Raw genomic sequence first — 19,481 nt, forward strand, 5'->3', positions numbered from 1 at the left:
TTGCAACAGAGCTGCATGCACGTCAGCACTGGGCAGCTGAGTGCCAGCAGCTCACACACAGGACAGTCCATGTGCCCTGGTGCCCAGCAAGGAGCTGCCAAAGCAGCCAAGAGGAAGCACATGCTAACAGCCATCCCTCAGCAGTCAGGGCTGGGCTGTCACGGTTATTGTCACCTGAAGCATGGAAAACCAGGAAAGCAAACTCTCTTCCTTCCACATTACTTAGGGCCATACCAAACAGAAAGGTCAGCATTCACCTTCCTTCTCTGGCTGTCTCAGTGAAACATAACAAGGCTCAGACCTCACATCCTGCTCAGCAAGCCCTTTCTGGATAGCTCACATTTTAACAGGGGACAGACACCCTCTTCTGCAATTGTCACATACAAACTTGACCTTCTCAACATTTCTGGCAATTCAGTCTGAGCACATAAACCATTTCCCCACATCAAATCCGAGTGGAAATAAATGTCAAGAGGTTCATTAGGGTGATCTTGGAGCTTTTCCTCTGGAAAGGAAAACACAGCTTTTCTCAAACAAGTATTCAACCATTTTCTCTTTCTCATTAGCACCGGCCTCTTCACATCAGGTCTGAATTAATCAAGGAGCAAAGTCTATTCAGCTGGCACCATTTTACCTGAGAAGATGCCAGCTGGCTTTATTGCTTCCTCTCAGTGGACAACTCCACATCACCACCTCTAGTAGAGGTAGAGCTGGTGCTCTGATAACTCTAAGGCTGCCTTTTCCCAAGGCCACCACAACACCAGCAACTGCTTACCTGTCAGCATTTGTAACTATAAACAATCCCTGCTCAGGTAAACACTCTCTGCACACTCCTAAGTCTAAGGGTCTTTCAGATTTGAATGACAAAAGCATAAACCGGAGGTAGAAATAAGACACAAGAAATTTTCAGTTATTGTTTCTTTATTCTTTAAATAGAATTGCTCCAGACGTCACAGAGCTTCAACAATAATGAATGTTTGCACAACATTTCCTGGGAAGAACCTTTTCCTCTCCAGCTTACTACAGTTCAGTGATTAATCTCTCAGGCTTTTTTAAGGCTATTCAAAGAGGGAATAGCTAACTTGGGGGGGCTTGTGTGATATGAATATAAAGGATATTCATCATACCTTGAGCTTGGCTTGGATCTCTCTAGCTTTCCGCCTTGCCAGCACCTGGATGTGACTAGATACCTGCATTGAAAGACAAAATTCCATGTTCATTCCAGAGGAATACTTGGTAGCCTCTTGTAGAATTAGGCAGTTATTTAGGGTTGGGGGTAGGAGGGCTTGGGGGTAACAATAAGCTGCTTTTCTGAACATCACTCCAGTGCCATGGAATAGGGTGGAGGGCCTGCAAAGATGAGCCATCTAAGGCAGGTCTAGGCTGCTCAGTGCTTTGTCCAGGATAGCCTGGATATTCATGCACAAATGACAAAGATTCCTTATTCCTTTTCCATCTCGTGTGCCAGGTATTTTCAAAATCATCATTGCTGACTTCCCTGCTTGAGCTAAACAAGAAATCTTCATGCAGAGAACCACTGGTGCTCCCTGAAACACTCATTAGTAGGCCAAGCAAATAAAATCACGCTATTTAACAGCAGAAAAATTTGTGGGTCAGGATATGATTGGCAGACATGAGCATTGCAAACCTCCTGTAAAATGCCTGAGCTGACTCCTCCTGCCATTCTTACTAACCAGCTCAGCACAACAACCTCCTTCCAGCAAAATCAGAAACTACCAACAAGCAAACAGCAAGAAATTTGTTCTCATTAGCCCTCATAACCTCTAGAGGTCCAAAGAAGCTAATCCTTCCAGGGAAAACTGTACATTTACCTGTTTCCTTGTGCGTGTTTTCCCTGTTCTCAGCTTAATATAGCGGGCAATCAACTCATTTCGGCCTGGAACAGAGAAATAATGCAAATCCAAGTTTAGAAAGCAGTGACCCCAATGAAAAAGATAGATAATTTCATTGTGCATCTACAGAGATCAGCAGCAGGATGATTCTGTCACACCCTTTTTTTTCTTAGAAAGGAGCTTATTAGTGCGCAAGGTAGAAGTCTGAGTTTTAGGAGCAGTCTCCTATAACATCCCCATAGGCAAACTGACAAAGTTTGGGCTAGACAGTTGGACAAGGGGCTTGGTGAAAACTGGCTGAACAAATGGATGGGATCCCAGTTGACAATGAGGTGACAGTGAGGCAGCAATGCACCCTTTATGGCAAATCCCAGTTGCCAACAGGTCAAGGAGAGTGATCCTTCAGCTCCACTCAGCACAGCTGAGGCAACATGTGGAGTACTGAGTCCAGTTCAGGTCTCCTCAGCGTGAGAAAGGTGTGAACACACTGCAGCAGGTCCAGCAAGAAGTCAGCAAAAATTATTAAGAAACTGGAGCATCTGTCCTGTGAAGAGAGGCTGAGAGAATTGGGTCTGTTCAGCCTGGATAGGGCTTAGGGACAGTTTTTAATCAATAATAATAAAATAAATACCTGACAGGAGGCAATGAAGGGAAAAAAGGAGCACCCTCCTCTCAATAGTGCCCAGTGACAGAAAAAAGAACAACTGACACAAATTAGCACATATAAAATTCTGTCTAAAAACAATTTTAAAAAAAGAAAGCAAGAAAAACCCAACCTTTTTTACTCTAAGGGTAGTTAAACATTGGCACAGGCTACCCAGAGAGGCTGTAGTCTCCATCCCTGGAGGATAGTAACAGCCTACTGCACACTGCTTGAGCAGCAGGGCCAGACTAGGCAGTCTGAAGATCCCTTCCAACCAAAAGGAGCCTGTCACTCTGTGTAACTGAGTCCAAGAAAATAAACAACAATGGGGAAGCACATGGAAACAGCTACACAGAATTTATCAGTGTGATATGATACAGTGAATTACAAGTGCTTTCAGGCTCCTGCAGGCAGACTATCCAGCTTTATTACACTGGCTCCCAATGTATCACATCTAAGCAGTCACACAGATTTTATTGTCTTTCTGGAGATGGAGGAATTAAGAGCAGAAACAGAAAGGCAGAAGTTACACGACTGAACTCAAGGCTGGTTCAAAGCAGAAAACACGACAGAGAAAGAGCAGGCTCTGCAAAATAAACCATTTGTGGTGACCACAGTAGTATCAAGCTAGTACTGCAATAAAAACTTGGGAGTAGGAGCTGCAAGGCTGTGAGACATCTTGATATGGCTGCAAGTGTTTGCAGAATGAAGCAGGAATGAACCAGGAAACAAAGCCACAGCTCTTGTGAAGTTTTTTTATAACAAAACTATAAAATCCCAGTATTGTCTGTTGAAAGTTTGTGGGCAAAGAACTTGTATACCAGGACATCACAGACATGAAAAAGGAAGCAGTGAAATCAGCATTAAACCATCAGTATTAACTATTCCAGCAGTTAAATATTCCATGAAAAAGCAGTAACTTTTTTTCTATTTTAAACTCTTATTTCTCTCAACCCTGAAATAAAGTGTATGCAAAGAAAGACTGCTGAAACTGACCACTCAAGCCTTTAGGGAAGGACTGGCAAAGCCCTTAATTCCATCTGTTTCTGAAACAGAATAATGCAAATGTCCATGACTGCAGTTAGGCCGGGTTCATGAAACACAACCAATGCACACATAGGAATGGGAAAGCATTTTACATATACAGATCTTAATCTATCCCTAATGGTGTCATTGTAGCAGCTCCCCTTATTCCCCTGGGACAAGAAACAGGTCTGTAGCTGAGAAATCCGCTCCAGCTCCGGTAAAAACAATGCCCTGCCATGTAAGCACTGACCTCTTCAGTTCCCACAGTTACTGCTTGAGCACAGCAACATGCCCAGGAGAGTTTGGGGGGAGCAGATGCTGTTCTGCCACCTTCCACCTGGCTGCTCTTCCAACCCACATAAACTATTTTCACAAAGCCGAGACCAATTATAGCAACACACATTCACACCACCTTCCTCTAGTGCCAACAATAACATTTATTGCTTCTCAAAGCTTCCATCTGTTTAGACATGGATCCAAGCTGAAAGGTAAGAAACAACTGAAGTGATTCTTCTCAGACAGATGCCGACATGTAAGAAATTTCAGGACTGTTTGACACACATCAGAAATGGGAAATGTGCTGAACAAAGCAAGGCACTCAAATCCTATTATCTACAAAGAAAGAAGAAGTGAATTTTTGTTTCAACAAGAGGACCCTTTGAGAGGCGAGGCCAATGAGTTAATGGAAAAGAGAGGAAAAACTAGCCTTGAGAAGAAGTGGATGTGGAGAATTTCAGGCAAACTTCTAAAGGGCACGTGTCAAGCTATACTGAAAATTTGAACACATGGGAGCTCTCCAGACACTGGCTCAGTTATGGGTCATCCTTGCAAAACTAATTTCAATGGATTCTCAACCAGATACAATAAATTTTATGGAGCAAATTCATATGTATAGTGTGTCAAGTAAAGAAATTATGGAGGCTGAACAGTCAGACAGAACATTATTCTGCTGCAGCAGTAAGGGACTGCAGGGGCAATCGGTGTGAGAGGATGCCATGAACAGCTCTGTGCCAGTCACAGTCAATTCCAGCCACCACCAAACTGGATGAAAATATCCATCAAATCCTCAACCAGAGGAGCACAAGCTACCTTCACTTGAATGTATTTTGGAAAGGGCAACAGCCAGTAGGGATAGGAGACACATGAGGAGACACAAGAGGAACCACAAAAAGAGACTTGAGAATGCACAGGAGAAATACAAGATATGTAAAAAGATTAATATTGAGAAAAGGAGACAGGTGGTAGGGAACATTCCTGGGGATGTGGCTGGAAAAGTAGTCTTGGTAAAAGTTGCTCTGTGATAGGAGAACACTATGAGGCAACTGCAGTACCCACGCCAGAGCAGAGACAACCCTGAAAGGACTGCAACCCACTGAAAACCCATGCAGAGATGAGAAACAGCTAGAAACAAGGAGCACCAGAAGGGAAAGAAAACAAAACAAAAAAAAGCAGGAACTGGCAGAAAGAGACCTTTACACAGTGATGCCAGTCTCCTCAGTCACCCAGCACCTCATCAAAGAAATTAAGAGGGATTGAGTGTTAGAGAGAACAAAAGAAGGGAAACAAAGTAGGAAGCAGGGAGGAGAGACAATAAACTATAGTCAGGCCTGGGAAACTGGGAGGTATTTCCATAAGTGTGTATTTAACTGTTTGTCTTTGACAACAGCAGCAGCAAAATTTGCAAAGTTCTCTCAGGCCATGTACTTCACCAAAAAAGACTAGTGGGAGGGGAAATTGTTGTACAAATTGCAGATATTAGATACTAGTACAGAAATTCTCTAGAAAGAAACAGAGAGCATTTAACAGTGGATCATCAAAATTTCCAGTTTCAGAGTTCACTTCCCATCTCTCATACAGTCTTCATATTCCAGAAGTGTGTCCTCACAGTCAGGTTAAAACAGAAAAGTGGCAGGTTATATGAAGGTAATAAATATACTGGTAGCACAAAAAATTAAAAAAAAAAAAAAAAAAGGGAAAAAAAAGCCTAAACAAAAAAACCACCACCAAACAAACAGATCACTCTACAAAGACATTCATCACAGGGATTACTAAATATAGAACTATGTAAATTGCCAAGCCCAGTAAACTGCAGCAAGGCAGTATTACATTACCATGAATCAAAACTACAAGAGAAGCAAGTCCTAAATGTGTTTTGTGTTTCTTATCAGTAGTTAGATGTAAGCAGGTGTTGTGTGGCTGGAAGCCTGGAGGCTCACAGGCTCTGGAAGGCACCTTCTTTGTTTCACAACCCCGGCTGCAGGGTCAGCAAAGACCAGCACTCCTCACTTGGCTGGAGCGGGCAGAGCTGTCATAAACTGTCAGATGGTTCATTTTTAAGAGCCATGTAAAGTGTCCCTCAGTAATCTGATCATATGTTGTGTTCTTAGAATAACTCCCTCTGAGGTCTGCCATGGTCACCAGAACCTGCCAACAGTTGTGACTCCTCTGTCGAAACCGCGCATTGGGTTTCACGGAGCTACAGCCAACATTCCAACCGTGGCACAGCACCTCTATCCTCCACGGAGCCTTCCCCTGGGAAGCATGGCACCAAAAAAAAAAAAGCAGTCAAGAGATACTGCCTTATGTTCTTTACCTCTCATTCTGAACAGATACATTTCCAAGGGCAGTAATTTGCCTCCCATTCCACCTTACACTAAATTGCAAAATTTAGCACTGAGTAGTTATGCAGGAAGGAATTGCTAAGGAAAGTGAATAAGGAGACTTTTGGATTCTCCATTTTACACCTGTGCATCTTTGAATATAACTGCAGAGAAGTGTCTTCCTGTAAGGAAGAGGGATAATCAAATGGAATTCCCATCACCATAGAGAGCATTTTCCAGTCCTACCTCAAAGCTTCATGCTGACTTTCTGTTAGCAAAGGTACATTAATTTTTCTGCCTCTTGTAAGCGGTATCTCTTTAACACTTACACTTCCTCACACACCTGTTGCCAAAGAAAGTGAGATCAAATAATTCAGTGATCAAAATCCTTCCAATGGGAAATGGCATGGAAGTGTCATGTTTCATGGAAATGGCATGTTTCTTGGAAGATTCAGTATCTTTCTGCACCCAAAGCAAACACAACTTACCTATAAGTAGTTCTATGAGACAAGCAATTATCCAGCTGTATCCAGTGAAAGGTTTTTCAAAGCAAGGTCAAGAAAGCCATCTCAACTCTCATTTCAATCTCTTTGTGTCACTTACTGATATCTCCTGGGACATGACTATCACCTTGAACTTATTTAATTAACTGCTGGTTACAATCAGCAGAAACATAATGAACTGTGTGCATCAGACAAATAAATCTAGACAAAAGAGGGAAGGTAAGGACACCTCATCTGTCCACCAAATGTCAATGTTTCTCTGTGCATACAAAGCAAAACTGACTGCCAACCAAGTCTTACCAGACAGACACTTTTGAGACAAAAGCAGTGTGGTTGTATGACCATACAGGACCAACGGCCACTGGGGTGTGCCCCATCCATAGCTCCCCGCACAGCCTTACTTCCCATCTCTCATTCCACTGCTTCCTCCTCCCAGCTATGCTAAATGTCTTTCTGGACATCAGGTGTTTCAGAAATAGGGCTACATGTGTCAGAAACCACATTTTTGTCTTTTTTATGGTTATCAAGACGCACAGACATCCAACTTTTACTAATATAATAAAGTTTTAATGCTACCTTTATTAAGACTTACTTTTCCTCATAAACCATGTTTTTTCACCAGAGCCTTGGTGAGAAGATTTTGTTTGGTTCCTCTGCTCAGAAGGCAACACTGGAACTTAATACAGCACTATGACCATCACACAGTGATCATTTCCCATCACCATGGAAAACCATATTGCATTTTATGGCACTGACCCATCCTATGAAGACATCTTTGACCCCACCAGAGCAGAACTTCAGTGGTCAATAGTCAAGTTCGAGTTTCCATAGCAGAGTTACACACACCAATGAGTTTTATATTCAGCTGGAAGAAGAAAATTTCCTCACTGATCATTTATACCCTGCTTGAATTTTCTCAGGATGAAACTTACACACAAAGATTCTCTGAGCTCATGCACTCCCTACAATAAGGGGATTTTGAGATAAAGAATCAAAGAAGGATAGGCCAGTATTTCTGAAAAACATCATAACAGCCAAAGCCTGAAAACACAACCTTGAAGTGATTAACACCATCACAGTCAGCTCGTCCCCAAAATACCAGTCTTCATCATTTGACTGTGCAAGTTCTGAGCTCCTTCCTCGTCTGAAATGACAAATTCAAAGCTTTATTTGCTGGGCAGAATGTACCAGTCAAGCCCCTCACATGGCCGTCGGGTGATTCATCTGTCCGAGCTCATAAAACTCAATTGTCTCATTTACTAACTACACTGAAGCCCTCTCTTGTGTAAAAGGTCTTCTGCTGGAAAGGTGTTTACCCCTCTCCTTTGCCACTGCACAGCCTAAATTCACAACCAGAAACACAAACAAACATTTAGAAACTGCTGTGAAGAGGTTTCCCTCTCCTTAGCTCATCATTCTTCCTCTTGCAACATTCCATCAACTCCTGTGTGCAGCTGAACCAACTATATTGATGGGAAAAGGGGAGGGGGGACAGGGGAGGAAAGACTGACATGCACCACTCTAATTATCAACAATGAAAAAAATAAAACTCCCCATCCTCATATGGATTTTGTTGGTTTTGATTTGTTTTTCCCCCCCATCAGATTATTTTTAAATGGATTGGTGGACTAGTTCATTTTGTGGTCACATTAACCACAGCAGTGGCACAGCAAAGAGAACAGAGGAAGAATCGGTGCAGAACTTCTTAAACCAGTTTTGCCACCAGAGAAACCATAGCCTGGAACTGTACTCCACCTAACCCTCACACACAAGCAGGCTGGTAAGAAAATGGGCAAGGCACTTCCTGTGCTTGCATCACTTGTCTAAAGGCTAAACAGCGTTAAACTGCCTTCTAATTACTGCCCCAAGGGCATGTGGAGTTATTCCTTGTAAAGGTGAGCATTTTCTAAGGTACAACAATGTACACAGGCAGAAGTCCCTCCCCTTCAGCCTAATGGGAAGCTCCAGGCAATGCAGCTCTTCACCACACCTCAGTCTTTAATGGTGCTTTTCAGTGCATAAATTGAGAGTCCTCATCAGCTGTGTTTTCCCACATTATCGCCTCAGGCCACAGAAATGTAAGTTAATCCATCCAATAAGTACTCTTCCATATACACGGTAAGGGCTGCAAAAAGAGCAGAGCTGGGACTTGTTGTGGCACTTCCCAGGGTTAAGACTGATAAGAATCCTACAGAAAGTGGTTAGATTCAGTTTGGCTGGGAAATCCCACAATTACCCCAAAGCAGCTGCATATAGTAACATGAGTCCCACATATGCCAGGGAGCGTATCAGGTAACACCTGAAAGAGCCAATAACAATCCTACATGGAAAGGCATGTCAAACCAACAGATTTCAGTCTCTTGGGACGCCTGAGAATGACCTTATTGAGGCACTAAGATACTTTACTCACCAAGGCCCGGGTTCAGAGAAACTTGACTATTGAGGGTAGCACTGAAACCCATATTTAACTCTAACAGCATTTTCCAGTTACCATCAGTCCAAGTTCTACATTATAGACCTGGACATCTGCCTTAGATCAATAAATGTCTGCTCATTTTGGTATCTTCTAATAACTGTGGGGCATCTGAAAGCAATTCTCAGTGATGCTGTCTTAAGGGATAGCAAAAACTTAAGCCTTTCTACTGATTTTGTGGTCAGCAGCTCCTGCCAGCACCAAGAGTACAGAGTTTCTGGCAGACTTCTGCCCCAAGTGCTAATCTTGTGCATGTTCCCAGATGACAGGCTGGTCATGCCCGGTCAAGCCCAGATGAGTGCTGATCAAGCACTCAAAGCTTCAGCTACAACAGAAATTAGAGCTAAAAGGAGTCTGTCAGATCTGCGCAGCCACTTGCTGCACGACCAGCACAGACCATGCAGTTCTCAGGGCAGCTGCTCTGGTCTGGCTCAGTCCTGTGAGGAGTCATGACTGCTTCACTTGGCATCTAAGACTTACACCAGGATCCAGTCCCAACCCAACGACTGAGAATTACACAGCAGACTCAAGGAGAGCAAAGGAACCCAGAGACTGTTCTTGCATTATATGAATAAATGAATACTGATTTTTTAAGTGGAATGCTGCCACCACTCAGCTTCAGTTCATAGCATCATAATTTGCAGTGCCTCCATTGCTTGTGATCACTTTAAGCCATTAAGCTATAGAATCAGCAGAAACAAATGCCTCGACAGTCCTGAAAAATGTGGTTGCCTTTCCCCTTCCCTGCCTCTCACCGGACTGTTCCATGGGTCAGTTCAACTCTAATCTGGCAGAAATCTGTCCTGCTCATTTTGCCAACCTAGTTTGCTATCAGTTCAGCAATTTAACATGTATCCACAAGGAGTCTACTAGAAACTGAAATTGCCTAAAGAACAGGAGCACAAAACTGGAAGCAGAGCAGGGGAGCAAGGAAACAAGAGTGGCAACTCCCTCTTTTCTTCTACTGTGATCTGTAAGGTCATCTCACCATATCTGAAGGAAATATACTCTTGGTCTCAACACAACAGTTCTACACCATCTCAACATTATCAAGAATAGTTGTTTAAGATGTCACACTCCGTAACAGGTGAAAAGAGAAGGTGAACAGAAAAACCTAGCAGAACCAAGATTAAATAATTGCATAGTCACCCAGGGACTGGTCTAGGTAATAGGTGAATTCTGCCAAGATCATGAAAATTCCTTACAATGGCTTGTGATATTCCCTGTTCCTTCCCACCCTGCTCTCTTTCTTTTAATACCAGCACAATTCTGTTCCAGATTCTTTAAGTTCCTGTTCCCTGACTTGAGTTTACAGTGTAAATCTGATAGATAACTGGGCAACCATGATTCAGGCAGGAGAGCAGGAACATGGGGACGACAAAACTATTTAAGCTGCAGAGATACCTAAACATGCACATGGATCCAGAAGGGAATTTGCACAAATCTATGTGCTTCAGCTACCTTCTATATGAAAACTTCTATATCTAGATTTGTCAAATCACTTTCCCACAACTTTAGCCGTAAAGGATCAGACTAAAAATTAACATCACGAGTACAGCTGGCCTTGCCTCTGGGCCCAGGAGCAGATGAAATGATTTTTGAAGGTCTTTCCTGGCACCGTTTTCTATCACTCTACAACCAAAGCCGATGATGCAGTGTTTATATGCAGGAGAACTCCTAATCCCCAGTCAGGGTTGAAAGCAGCACTGAACTGAGTGCCACATGTGCTGTGTGTTTCCCTGCAACACTGCCATGCTTAGAAACCTGCCTGAGTCTGCAGCACTTGCAGTCAGCAGCTTGGGCACTGCTGTTGGGTTACCCCAGCAAGCATTGGTTACACTCCTTGCACTCCTGCCCACAGACTCCTGGAAAAGCATTTGCAACTATTGTACAAATCAAACCCAAGAGGAAAGAGGAGTGATTCTGAAGGCATTTTACTTGTAAGGTGTCATTTCCTCTTCAAGAAGCCAGAGACAGAGCAAGACTCTGGCTGTTTATGTGCATGGAGTGAGACTGAGAGCGTGAAGGAGTACCCAGGAGACGGGTCACAAGTTCAAGGTGACAGCAATGAGCAACAGCTGCTGGCTGTGCACCCTTCAGCAGCAGGTGTACCCAGGCCCCAGAGGTTTCAGTCAGCTCTGCCAGGGACCAACAGATTTACAAGACCATCTGTCTGGGCACAAACTGCACACAGCCTTCCCAGTTTTGCTGCCCAGATCTTCACCACACACAGACAATACAGGGCTTGTTATGGATTAGCTAATGAGCAACTGTTTGGACCAATAGACAGCCCTAGCTCTCCTGTGCTCATTATCTGGATCCTACATGAATGAGAATGCTGCTTGTTCTTTTGGCTGTAAAACTGGCTTTTTCTGAACAAGCAGCTTCCCTTCACTTCGGGTACTAGAAAATAGAAAGGTAATGTTGTCTCACACTGGTTTTGCTTAAAGAATGCTTAAGGAATGCCTCTGAAAGACACTTTAAAAGAAAGTTCACCTGGATAGGTTTTTCATACTTGCACTGAAGAAGTACTGTGAGCTCCTTTTTTCCTAGGCCAGGTGCCCACACAATCTGCATATTGACATTATCAGCTCCCTCTATGTATATGCACACCCTTTCTTCAAAAGTGCTGTCATACTCCTCTACTCAATGTTTGGCTAATTGACAGAAGGCAAACTCTGAGAAAGCACTCCTGGAATTTACCTAGAAGTCTGCTCTTTTTGTTTCAGACCTATGGAAGGGCTCCTAAATAAACATGCTCAAGTCACAAATCCACAGGTAGTATGAATCACAATACTAACAATTTACAAAAAAATGCAGACATTTACAGGGTAAAGCCACCTAATGCCCACTGTTCTCCTGTTTCCTGTGTAAAACCACAGCACTTCCCATCTGGAATCCTCCTCTCATTCACAGATACACATGCGCACATGCACACACACCAATCTCTGGGACTAGTTCTACAAATACAATCCTCATAGTTTTGTCTGATACAATTTTAAAAGCCCCCAACAACAGCATTTCCACTTTCAGAGGAGAGAGATCCCTCAGCACTGAGCACTATGTTGTCCTGAAGCCTTTGCTGATATCCATCCTATATTCTCTCTTTCTCCCCCATTAATCCTAGTCATGCTCACATGTTCCACATAAAATCCCTCTCCCTCCTAAATGTTAACACCCTTCAAATATTTTTAGACTGTTATTATGTGTCCCCCCACCCTCCACCTTTCAGTCATCACTTAGCCAAGCTATGTATATTTAGCTACTTTAATCTTTCCTCCTAAATCAGTCCCTTCAACCCCCAGAGCTCAATGTTAAGTCTGGTATGCTTGCTCTTCTCAGAACTCACCCCCTGTTTTTAAGATCTTTCTGGTAATGTGTTTGCAGAAACCTGTCCAGAAGATAGCTTTACATGCACTGGTTTTAAAGAAAGAAACCCAAGTCACTGGGCACTATTAACTTTCATTCTCCATGTCTGGGTTTTGTTCCCAGATTTTGAATTCTATCTGAATTTTTAAAGTATTAATGAATATTTGGTTCATTAATAAGAGTAAGAGCAATAATTGGGTAATTAATAAGAGTAAGAGAAATAATTAATAGGTTGGTTAATTAATAAAAGAGCAAATTAGCAGCTGATAGTATTAAACCAAATTGTGAAAGAAGGAAATGGGTTTTAAAATATAAAAGAACACTGAAGCTTTTAAAACTAAACTTTTCAGAAAATCAATGGAAATGTGTAAAGTTATCCAGAAGAAGAGCAGGAGCAAGACAAAAACATGCAATAAGGGAAAAGGCTGAAAAATGAAATATAAACAGTCTCTCAGTTAAAAGGCAGGTGAGTGGATACACCTACAAAACATAAATCTGGCCTACTAAGTTAGAAATCAGTAAAACTGGATGTGTTATCCACAAAAAAAAAAAAAAAATTGAAAAAAACCAAGTGCCTTTCTGACAGTATACCACTACAAATCAACTCTTAGAGAATTAAAAAAAAAAAAAAGAACCATAAGGGTAATACAATGTTGCCAATGAAGTCACTTAAACATGATGAAAACTCTGTGGCTGCAGACATATACAATGGGGAAAACTTAGTACTACACAGCTCATGTGGTTTTAAGCCTAACAGATAAATATGGGACTACAAAGCTGCTAAAAAATCAAAAGGGACAGGAAAAATTCACGCCCCTTATTACCAACAGAATGAAGCCCCCACAAAAGGAGTCACAATAACTTTGATAACATGAAGTACACAATAAGATTGCTACCATATTTATGTTCAGTACTAGGCATGTTAAGGAAAGATGCCACAGCCAGTACTATTAACTGCAAGAAGATTCCTGGTGGGTTGGTATTTCAAAAGTGGCAAATTTCTCAATATTCAAGAAATGCTTGGAATTAATGCAAAAATATTTCTTTTTATGCTTGCATGGAGAAAACACCAGTTAAATTGACATACAGCTTAACACAAAGAACCATAAACTTGGCTTACAAAGGAGATGGAAGGAAAAGCATGACAAACCAGCAGAAGTTTAACCCACTGCTCGTGTCTCCAGAAGTCTGGCTTCGTCTAGTGGACAACAAAGAACCAGAGCCACACAAAAGCAAAGTTGAAAGATGACTGAGTGAAACAAAACCTCACTATTAAGCAACTCCAGAAACATTACACCTACCACCAGAGGGGAGGGCAAAGTCTGCATCCTGACCAATTGTCCACTAATCCAAGTTTTGTCTGTCTTCCAGTGTTCAAAATATGAGATTCCTTCTTTCTGCCAAAATCATGGGATAAAGGGCTACTCTGGAGTTCACTAGGTCATAATAATGGAAGGGATAGGAGCTTCAGAAGTATCTCTCTGAGGGATATCACAGCTGAAATAGAAATTTTGCAATTACCTGGAACATTCAGTTCAGTGTCAACTCAGCACATTCTCAGCATGTTTCAATAGATTTGACTGAATCATAGGTAAGATGCTAAACTTAAGATACAGAGGAAAGCATTTGAAGACTCTCACCTTATAAGTTTCCATATTTTAAATAACAATCATGCTCCTCCCTCCCCTGAAGAAGTGTTTATGAGCCAGGACAGGCAGTGTATGTTTTATGCTTCTGTGGATTCATGCCTTTGCTTTTCAGTTCTACTTTTAGTGACTCTTTGAAGTGGGGAGAACATTAAATGATAACTTATCCCTTTGAGATAAAGGCATTATCCTGCAAATTTACCTAATCATTTCAGAATAGGGGCGGGAGGGACCATCTGTGACCTGGCAGCTTTTAGCATCAGACTGACCTTTCATCCCATCTTAAGTCATGTTGTAAAAGCAAGACTTTGTGGTGCACTGCCTGCTCCCAAGTTTTAACCAAGTAGTAACATGGCTGACTGTCCTGCTTCTATCACTCAGCCTCTAAGCTTTGGACATCTTTGAGTATTTCCTATCAGCAGTTCACAAACAGATGGCACCAGCCTGGGAGATGGATGGCTGCCCCCAGCTGTCTGCCCCTCCCTGCTCAGCACAGAAATGGCTGAGCTGCTCGAAAAGCAGCTGCCAAACTACTGACTCCTTCAGAACAGCCATCTAACAAACTGCCACCAATTCTAGCCCCTCTTGCAAAAAGGTGCTCCAAGCCAGGTGTTCCTGCAGTGGAAGGGAGCACTGGACAGCTAAGATAATCATCAGGTTTTTCCCAAGATCTTATTGTTCCTCTTGTAATGTGAAAAAAAGTATCATTTTGCAAGTTGCTGTCTCTTATTTCTCTGCTCTCAGTAATGTTGGGAGACCTGGTCGATTTAACATCTCCATGAATATCTCACAAAGGTACTAAGCTTTTTCACTCTACTTTCTCTACGTCAGTACTGAAGATGCCAGGAGACACCCAACACCTAATTCTGTGACAGGTTACATTTAGCACAAATGCTATAGGTATGATTTCTCCCACGGAAAAACATTGCTGGAAAACATAAATGACAGATTTGTAATGCTGTACCCCCCCAGTGCTCTAGCAGGCAGGACTCATAAAATTATTCTACAAGACCTTAGCGGGACCAGAAGTCACCAGAGCAGAAAGTGCCCCAGACTCCATGCTTCTAATGTCAACACAACGATTAGGAGAAAGGACAGCATTCCATATCACACCAGACAGCTGCTTGTGCCTTAAGCAGGTGGTCAGCAAAGCCTGCTGGAAAGGCCAGTGAGGGCTTGCACCCAGAGAGGGCTGTGCCGTGAGCTTACTCAGTCAGGATGCTGCCTCCATGCAGAAATGGAACATGTCTAGTATGGGAAAAGATAATGAAAGGAAAGGCAGCAAAGGAATCAGGACACAGATTATCAGTGCACAGAGAAGAGCTTGGCTGACTTTGGAGTGAAGACTGAATCCTGTTCACTCTGCAATCAGCAGAGTGTTGACTAAAGAGCTGTAAACAAGCCAACTTTGAAGAGGCAAGGCAAACATGAGCATGAGGCCTGTGAAGAGGCTGAAACACAACTTTCTGTACAATTTTAAATGCATGTAAGCAAAACAGCACAAATTCCTCATATTGCCTCAGTACACTTCAGCTAAAAGCTGCCAACTTTGAACTAACAACAGGTTGCCTCACAAAAGATGAGAAGCTTATAAATTGCACATAGAAGAAATTCTGAGACCTGGAACATCTTGCCCATAACCACACGAGCCACTTCTCAGTGAGAAACAGTGAAAGGGTCCCAGTTTTGTCAGGGGAAAGGGGCATATACAGCTCTCTGTAACACCTCACCCCTTGGTTCAGAGAGCTCTGTGCAAGTCAGTCACAGGGTGGATAAATAACCATCCCTTCCGAGGCAGGGCCAGCTCCACAGCGAGCCTGCCCTGTTCCACAAGCTGGCTTGTGAGCACTGAAGATGAAATCAGGGACTATATTTATTCTCCCTGCCCGGTCATATCTTTCTATAGATCCCAGACAGGGCCCCACTTCCTTGGCCTGGATCCTGGAGACGAGTAAGCAAAGGAGGGCATAAATCAGTGCCTGGGTTCTGTCAGGAGCACACTGAACCAACCATCCACACCAGGAACAGGTGCACGGAAGGCAAGCAGGGACACTGTCCCATTTGGACTAGTGGGGGAGGGCTTGCAGAAAAGCTCTCCATTTCTTCTCCCTGAGCCTACCCTAAACTTTTCACCCTGCAAGAGGATTATTTACCTTCTGCAGTTCACCAGTCCAGTCAACTAGGTGTGCTCCACTTAACACCAAACTAACTTAAGCCCAGCCAAGTGTCACAGGTTTCTGTTTCCCTTTGTGCTTCACTTTTGCTCTCATTTCTTTTGTCTTTCACTCTCTGCTCTGATACATTCACTCCAAAGCTGAAATACTTCAGGAACCGTGCAAAATGTCCAGTAAATTAATGCACTCTTAAAACACAACTGTTATTTTTCACCAGTAATTTTAAAAGTCACCCATCATGAAAAGCAGTGCAGACATAGAGGAACAAGAGGCATGTCACTAGCTCATGCTTAATAACCATGGGGTGGATTCTCAGGTAATATTTTAGTCTGAGTAACATTTTAAGCAAGCATCAGTCCCTAAAGGAGCAGTCTTACTTTAACCTCAGTCATGGTTGCTCATTCCCAATCTCACCATCCTTTCTCTAAATACCAGCACAAGATGCTGGGCAGTATCCAAATTAAAATTCACATCTTTTCCCCTTTCTGGCCAAGTTAGTTTTAAACTGGATTAGTTCCTCAGTTGGTTCCATAGCACAACCATAAAAACCTCTGGGCCAGCTCAGAGCAGGAATTGATGTCTGCCTGAGAATACTGGCCCCAGATTAGCCTCAGGGTGATCAGCCTTACCCAGCTCTGATTGCTCTTCCCAGGTACAATGATGTGTGTACCCAGTAAAACCATCCACTGCAGATAAGGCCATGTAAACAGGACCCCACCCACGCTCCCACAGTCAGAGCAATCCATTCCCCTGCTCGGGGAACAATGGCCTGATGGGTGGACAGAAACCTGCAGAATTACTTGTGAAGTGCTCCGTAGGAAGCTCCGGGGCATGCACGGAGCATCCCGTGATGGGGCCTGTGAAGACAGGCAGATTCCAGTGTATGGGGGGGAAAGCAAGCACCGACTGGGTAGAAAGGGCTGTCTTCCATAAGATCCTTGCTAGTGTTTGGAGAAACTGTCCACCTTGGGACTTAAAACCAAATACTGGGTATTCGACCTTTGCATTTTAGTCACTAAAGTACCAGGTGGCTTCTTGTAATTCTCAGCAAGAGAATCCAGCTCAGACCAGCTTTTGGTTAAATAAACCAAAAGAAATTTTCACTGTGGAAAAGGTAAAAAAAACCCAATTAAAAAGCATGTCTGCCATGTATAAAATTGACTTCTGCTGCAGCTGCAAGCCAGAGCCTCTCTGTACTCAGGGCTGGGTATCTAGTTAGCTACATAAGAATCCACAGGTGAAAGACACTTGTGCCAGGGCCGTGAGAAGGCAAACTACAATGAAAAGGACTACAAAGAACTTTCTGCCCTTAACATATGAAAAGTGTAGGTAGTAAAGTCTAGTTGTTTGCACAGCAGCAGAGCCATTCAGGGCTTCAGGAGCTGAGCTTCTGTCCTGCAGCACCAGACATGCAGATCATTACCTGTTCTTACCTCCAACAAGAGCAGTGAAGACAGCAGCAAGAGATACCATAAAAGATAGGCTTTGTCACACCACGAAACCATGTATTTATATATAAAGATTAGTTCACTAGCATGCTCAGCTCTGAGATCTACCGTATGGGTAGTCCCCTGAAAAAGATACCTTATAACTCTTTCTGCTTCGTGAATGTCAAAACCATCACGCCCATTTTCCTAAACAGAACTCCAGGCAACCAACAGCACCAGCCTGGGAACACCTGAGAGAAGGGAATTCACTCTGAGCATCATTTGGGGCAGGGGGCAGGCTGTCTGGAGCGTTGTGCTGTGACCCCTCTCTCTCTCTCTCCTTACCATACATCTTGCCTTCGTCGGACAGGATGATCTTGCGGCGGCCGCATGGCGGGTAGATGGCTAGCGCTTCCTGGAAGCTCTGCTCGATGTCCGGGCTCCACACGCCCTCGGCGTCATTGTCGATGGGTTTGTCCAAGGCCTCGCTGCCCCCCGAGTCGTTGCTCCCCTCAGGGGAGGTGGGAGAACTCCACTCGTTGGAGGTAATGGTGCCAGCTAGAAACTCCAAGGTGCCACGCGGAGGAGCAGACTCAGAACCTGCAATGGCAAGCACAGCCCACCGGGCAGTCAGAAACCCTCCAAGGAGATACTAAGGCAAAAAGGTTTTAAAAAATCTCAGGAGGGGTTTTACTTCAGGTTTATCTTAAACCATAACTCAACCACATGTTGGGTTTTTATTTGTGTTGAGATGAAAACATTTTCTACAAATCCTTCTGATAAACAGCCTGCTCCAATCTCTCTTCTGTTCATTAACTCTGTCACTTCCCAGTTCTCCTCAGGAGTCTTCTCTCCTTTATTTTCGTCTTTATAGTCTTTATCTCCTTAATTCTTTCTCCCTGCACTGTCATTGTCCATGTACCTGTCATTTAACTTTCCAAAGCACACATAGAGGGATTCAGTCCCTGTGAAAGACTGAAACAGCGATGAATTATCCAGTCATCACTGAGCACTGGGGTTGAAATTTTCTTAGATTCTATTTCACTGGATCTGAGTTAGTAGTTGGTCACTTCTAACACTGACATTTCTTCTCAAGGATCAGCTGTGCTTTTAAAAAGCCATTCCTGGAGACAGACAGTTTAATGCAGTGTCTTCTAAACCCCAGCACCATATCCTGGCAAGAGCAGAAGGCACCATGAGTACAGGGATGACAGCACCAGGATGCAGGTCAAGAACCAAGGCTCATCTGAGGGTGAGCCTGTTACTACTCATCCTCAGAACGACTTTGGGCAAATGCCTTCAAGTTTCTTCTGCCTCTCTGCTCCCTCACCACTTACTAGTCTCAAGCTATTAGATTTGCCACTGGGCAGGAGCAGAAATTGGTTTCTTATTGAACCTAAGCAGGCAGCTGCTGGCTCTTGAAAACTACAATAAATTATCATCTACTTATAAATGCCTACAGGAAAGGCTGAAGCCTTTGAGTGGAGCTGCTGAAACACTCATTGAGAAATTGACTTCAGACCACACAGACACTTCCAGTCAACCAGGCAGGAGACAAATGGCTTCTAAAGACACAGATAATTCTTTTGCCTTAATCCCAAAGCTGTTTGTTTATCATTTTAATAGCTCTGTTATCTGGGCTACAAAGAATGTTCACAAGCCAGCATCTGAGAATCCAGCCAGAGTTCAAAACTTCCCTCCCTCACATTGAGCTGGGTAGCAAGAAAATCAGAATAAGGACTTTTTTTCCAAGAGCAGAAGAATCAT

General features: G+C 43.2%; 1 protein-coding gene across 3 annotated transcripts in view; it reads right to left on the minus strand.

Annotated features, from left to right (window-relative positions):
• Positions 1 to 19,481, minus strand: part of TEAD4 (TEA domain transcription factor 4) — a 51,135-nt gene that overhangs the window by 18,535 nt on the left and 13,119 nt on the right. For all 3 annotated transcript variants that reach the window (XM_059838319.1, XM_059838322.1, XM_059838321.1), the window contains 3 exons: positions 18,060 to 18,314; positions 1,833 to 1,897; positions 1,128 to 1,190 (listed from right to left, as the gene is read on the minus strand). In XM_059838319.1, the coding sequence (XP_059694302.1) occupies positions 1,128 to 1,190; positions 1,833 to 1,897; positions 18,060 to 18,066 (135 nt within the window). In that variant the 5' untranslated portion in view covers positions 18,067 to 18,314. The remainder of the gene's footprint in view (positions 1 to 1,127; positions 1,191 to 1,832; positions 1,898 to 18,059; positions 18,315 to 19,481) is intronic.

The sequence above is a fragment of the Haemorhous mexicanus genome, chromosome 2, assembly GCF_027477595.1.
Source record: "Haemorhous mexicanus isolate bHaeMex1 chromosome 2, bHaeMex1.pri, whole genome shotgun sequence".
Lineage (NCBI taxonomy): Eukaryota > Metazoa > Chordata > Aves > Passeriformes > Fringillidae > Haemorhous > Haemorhous mexicanus.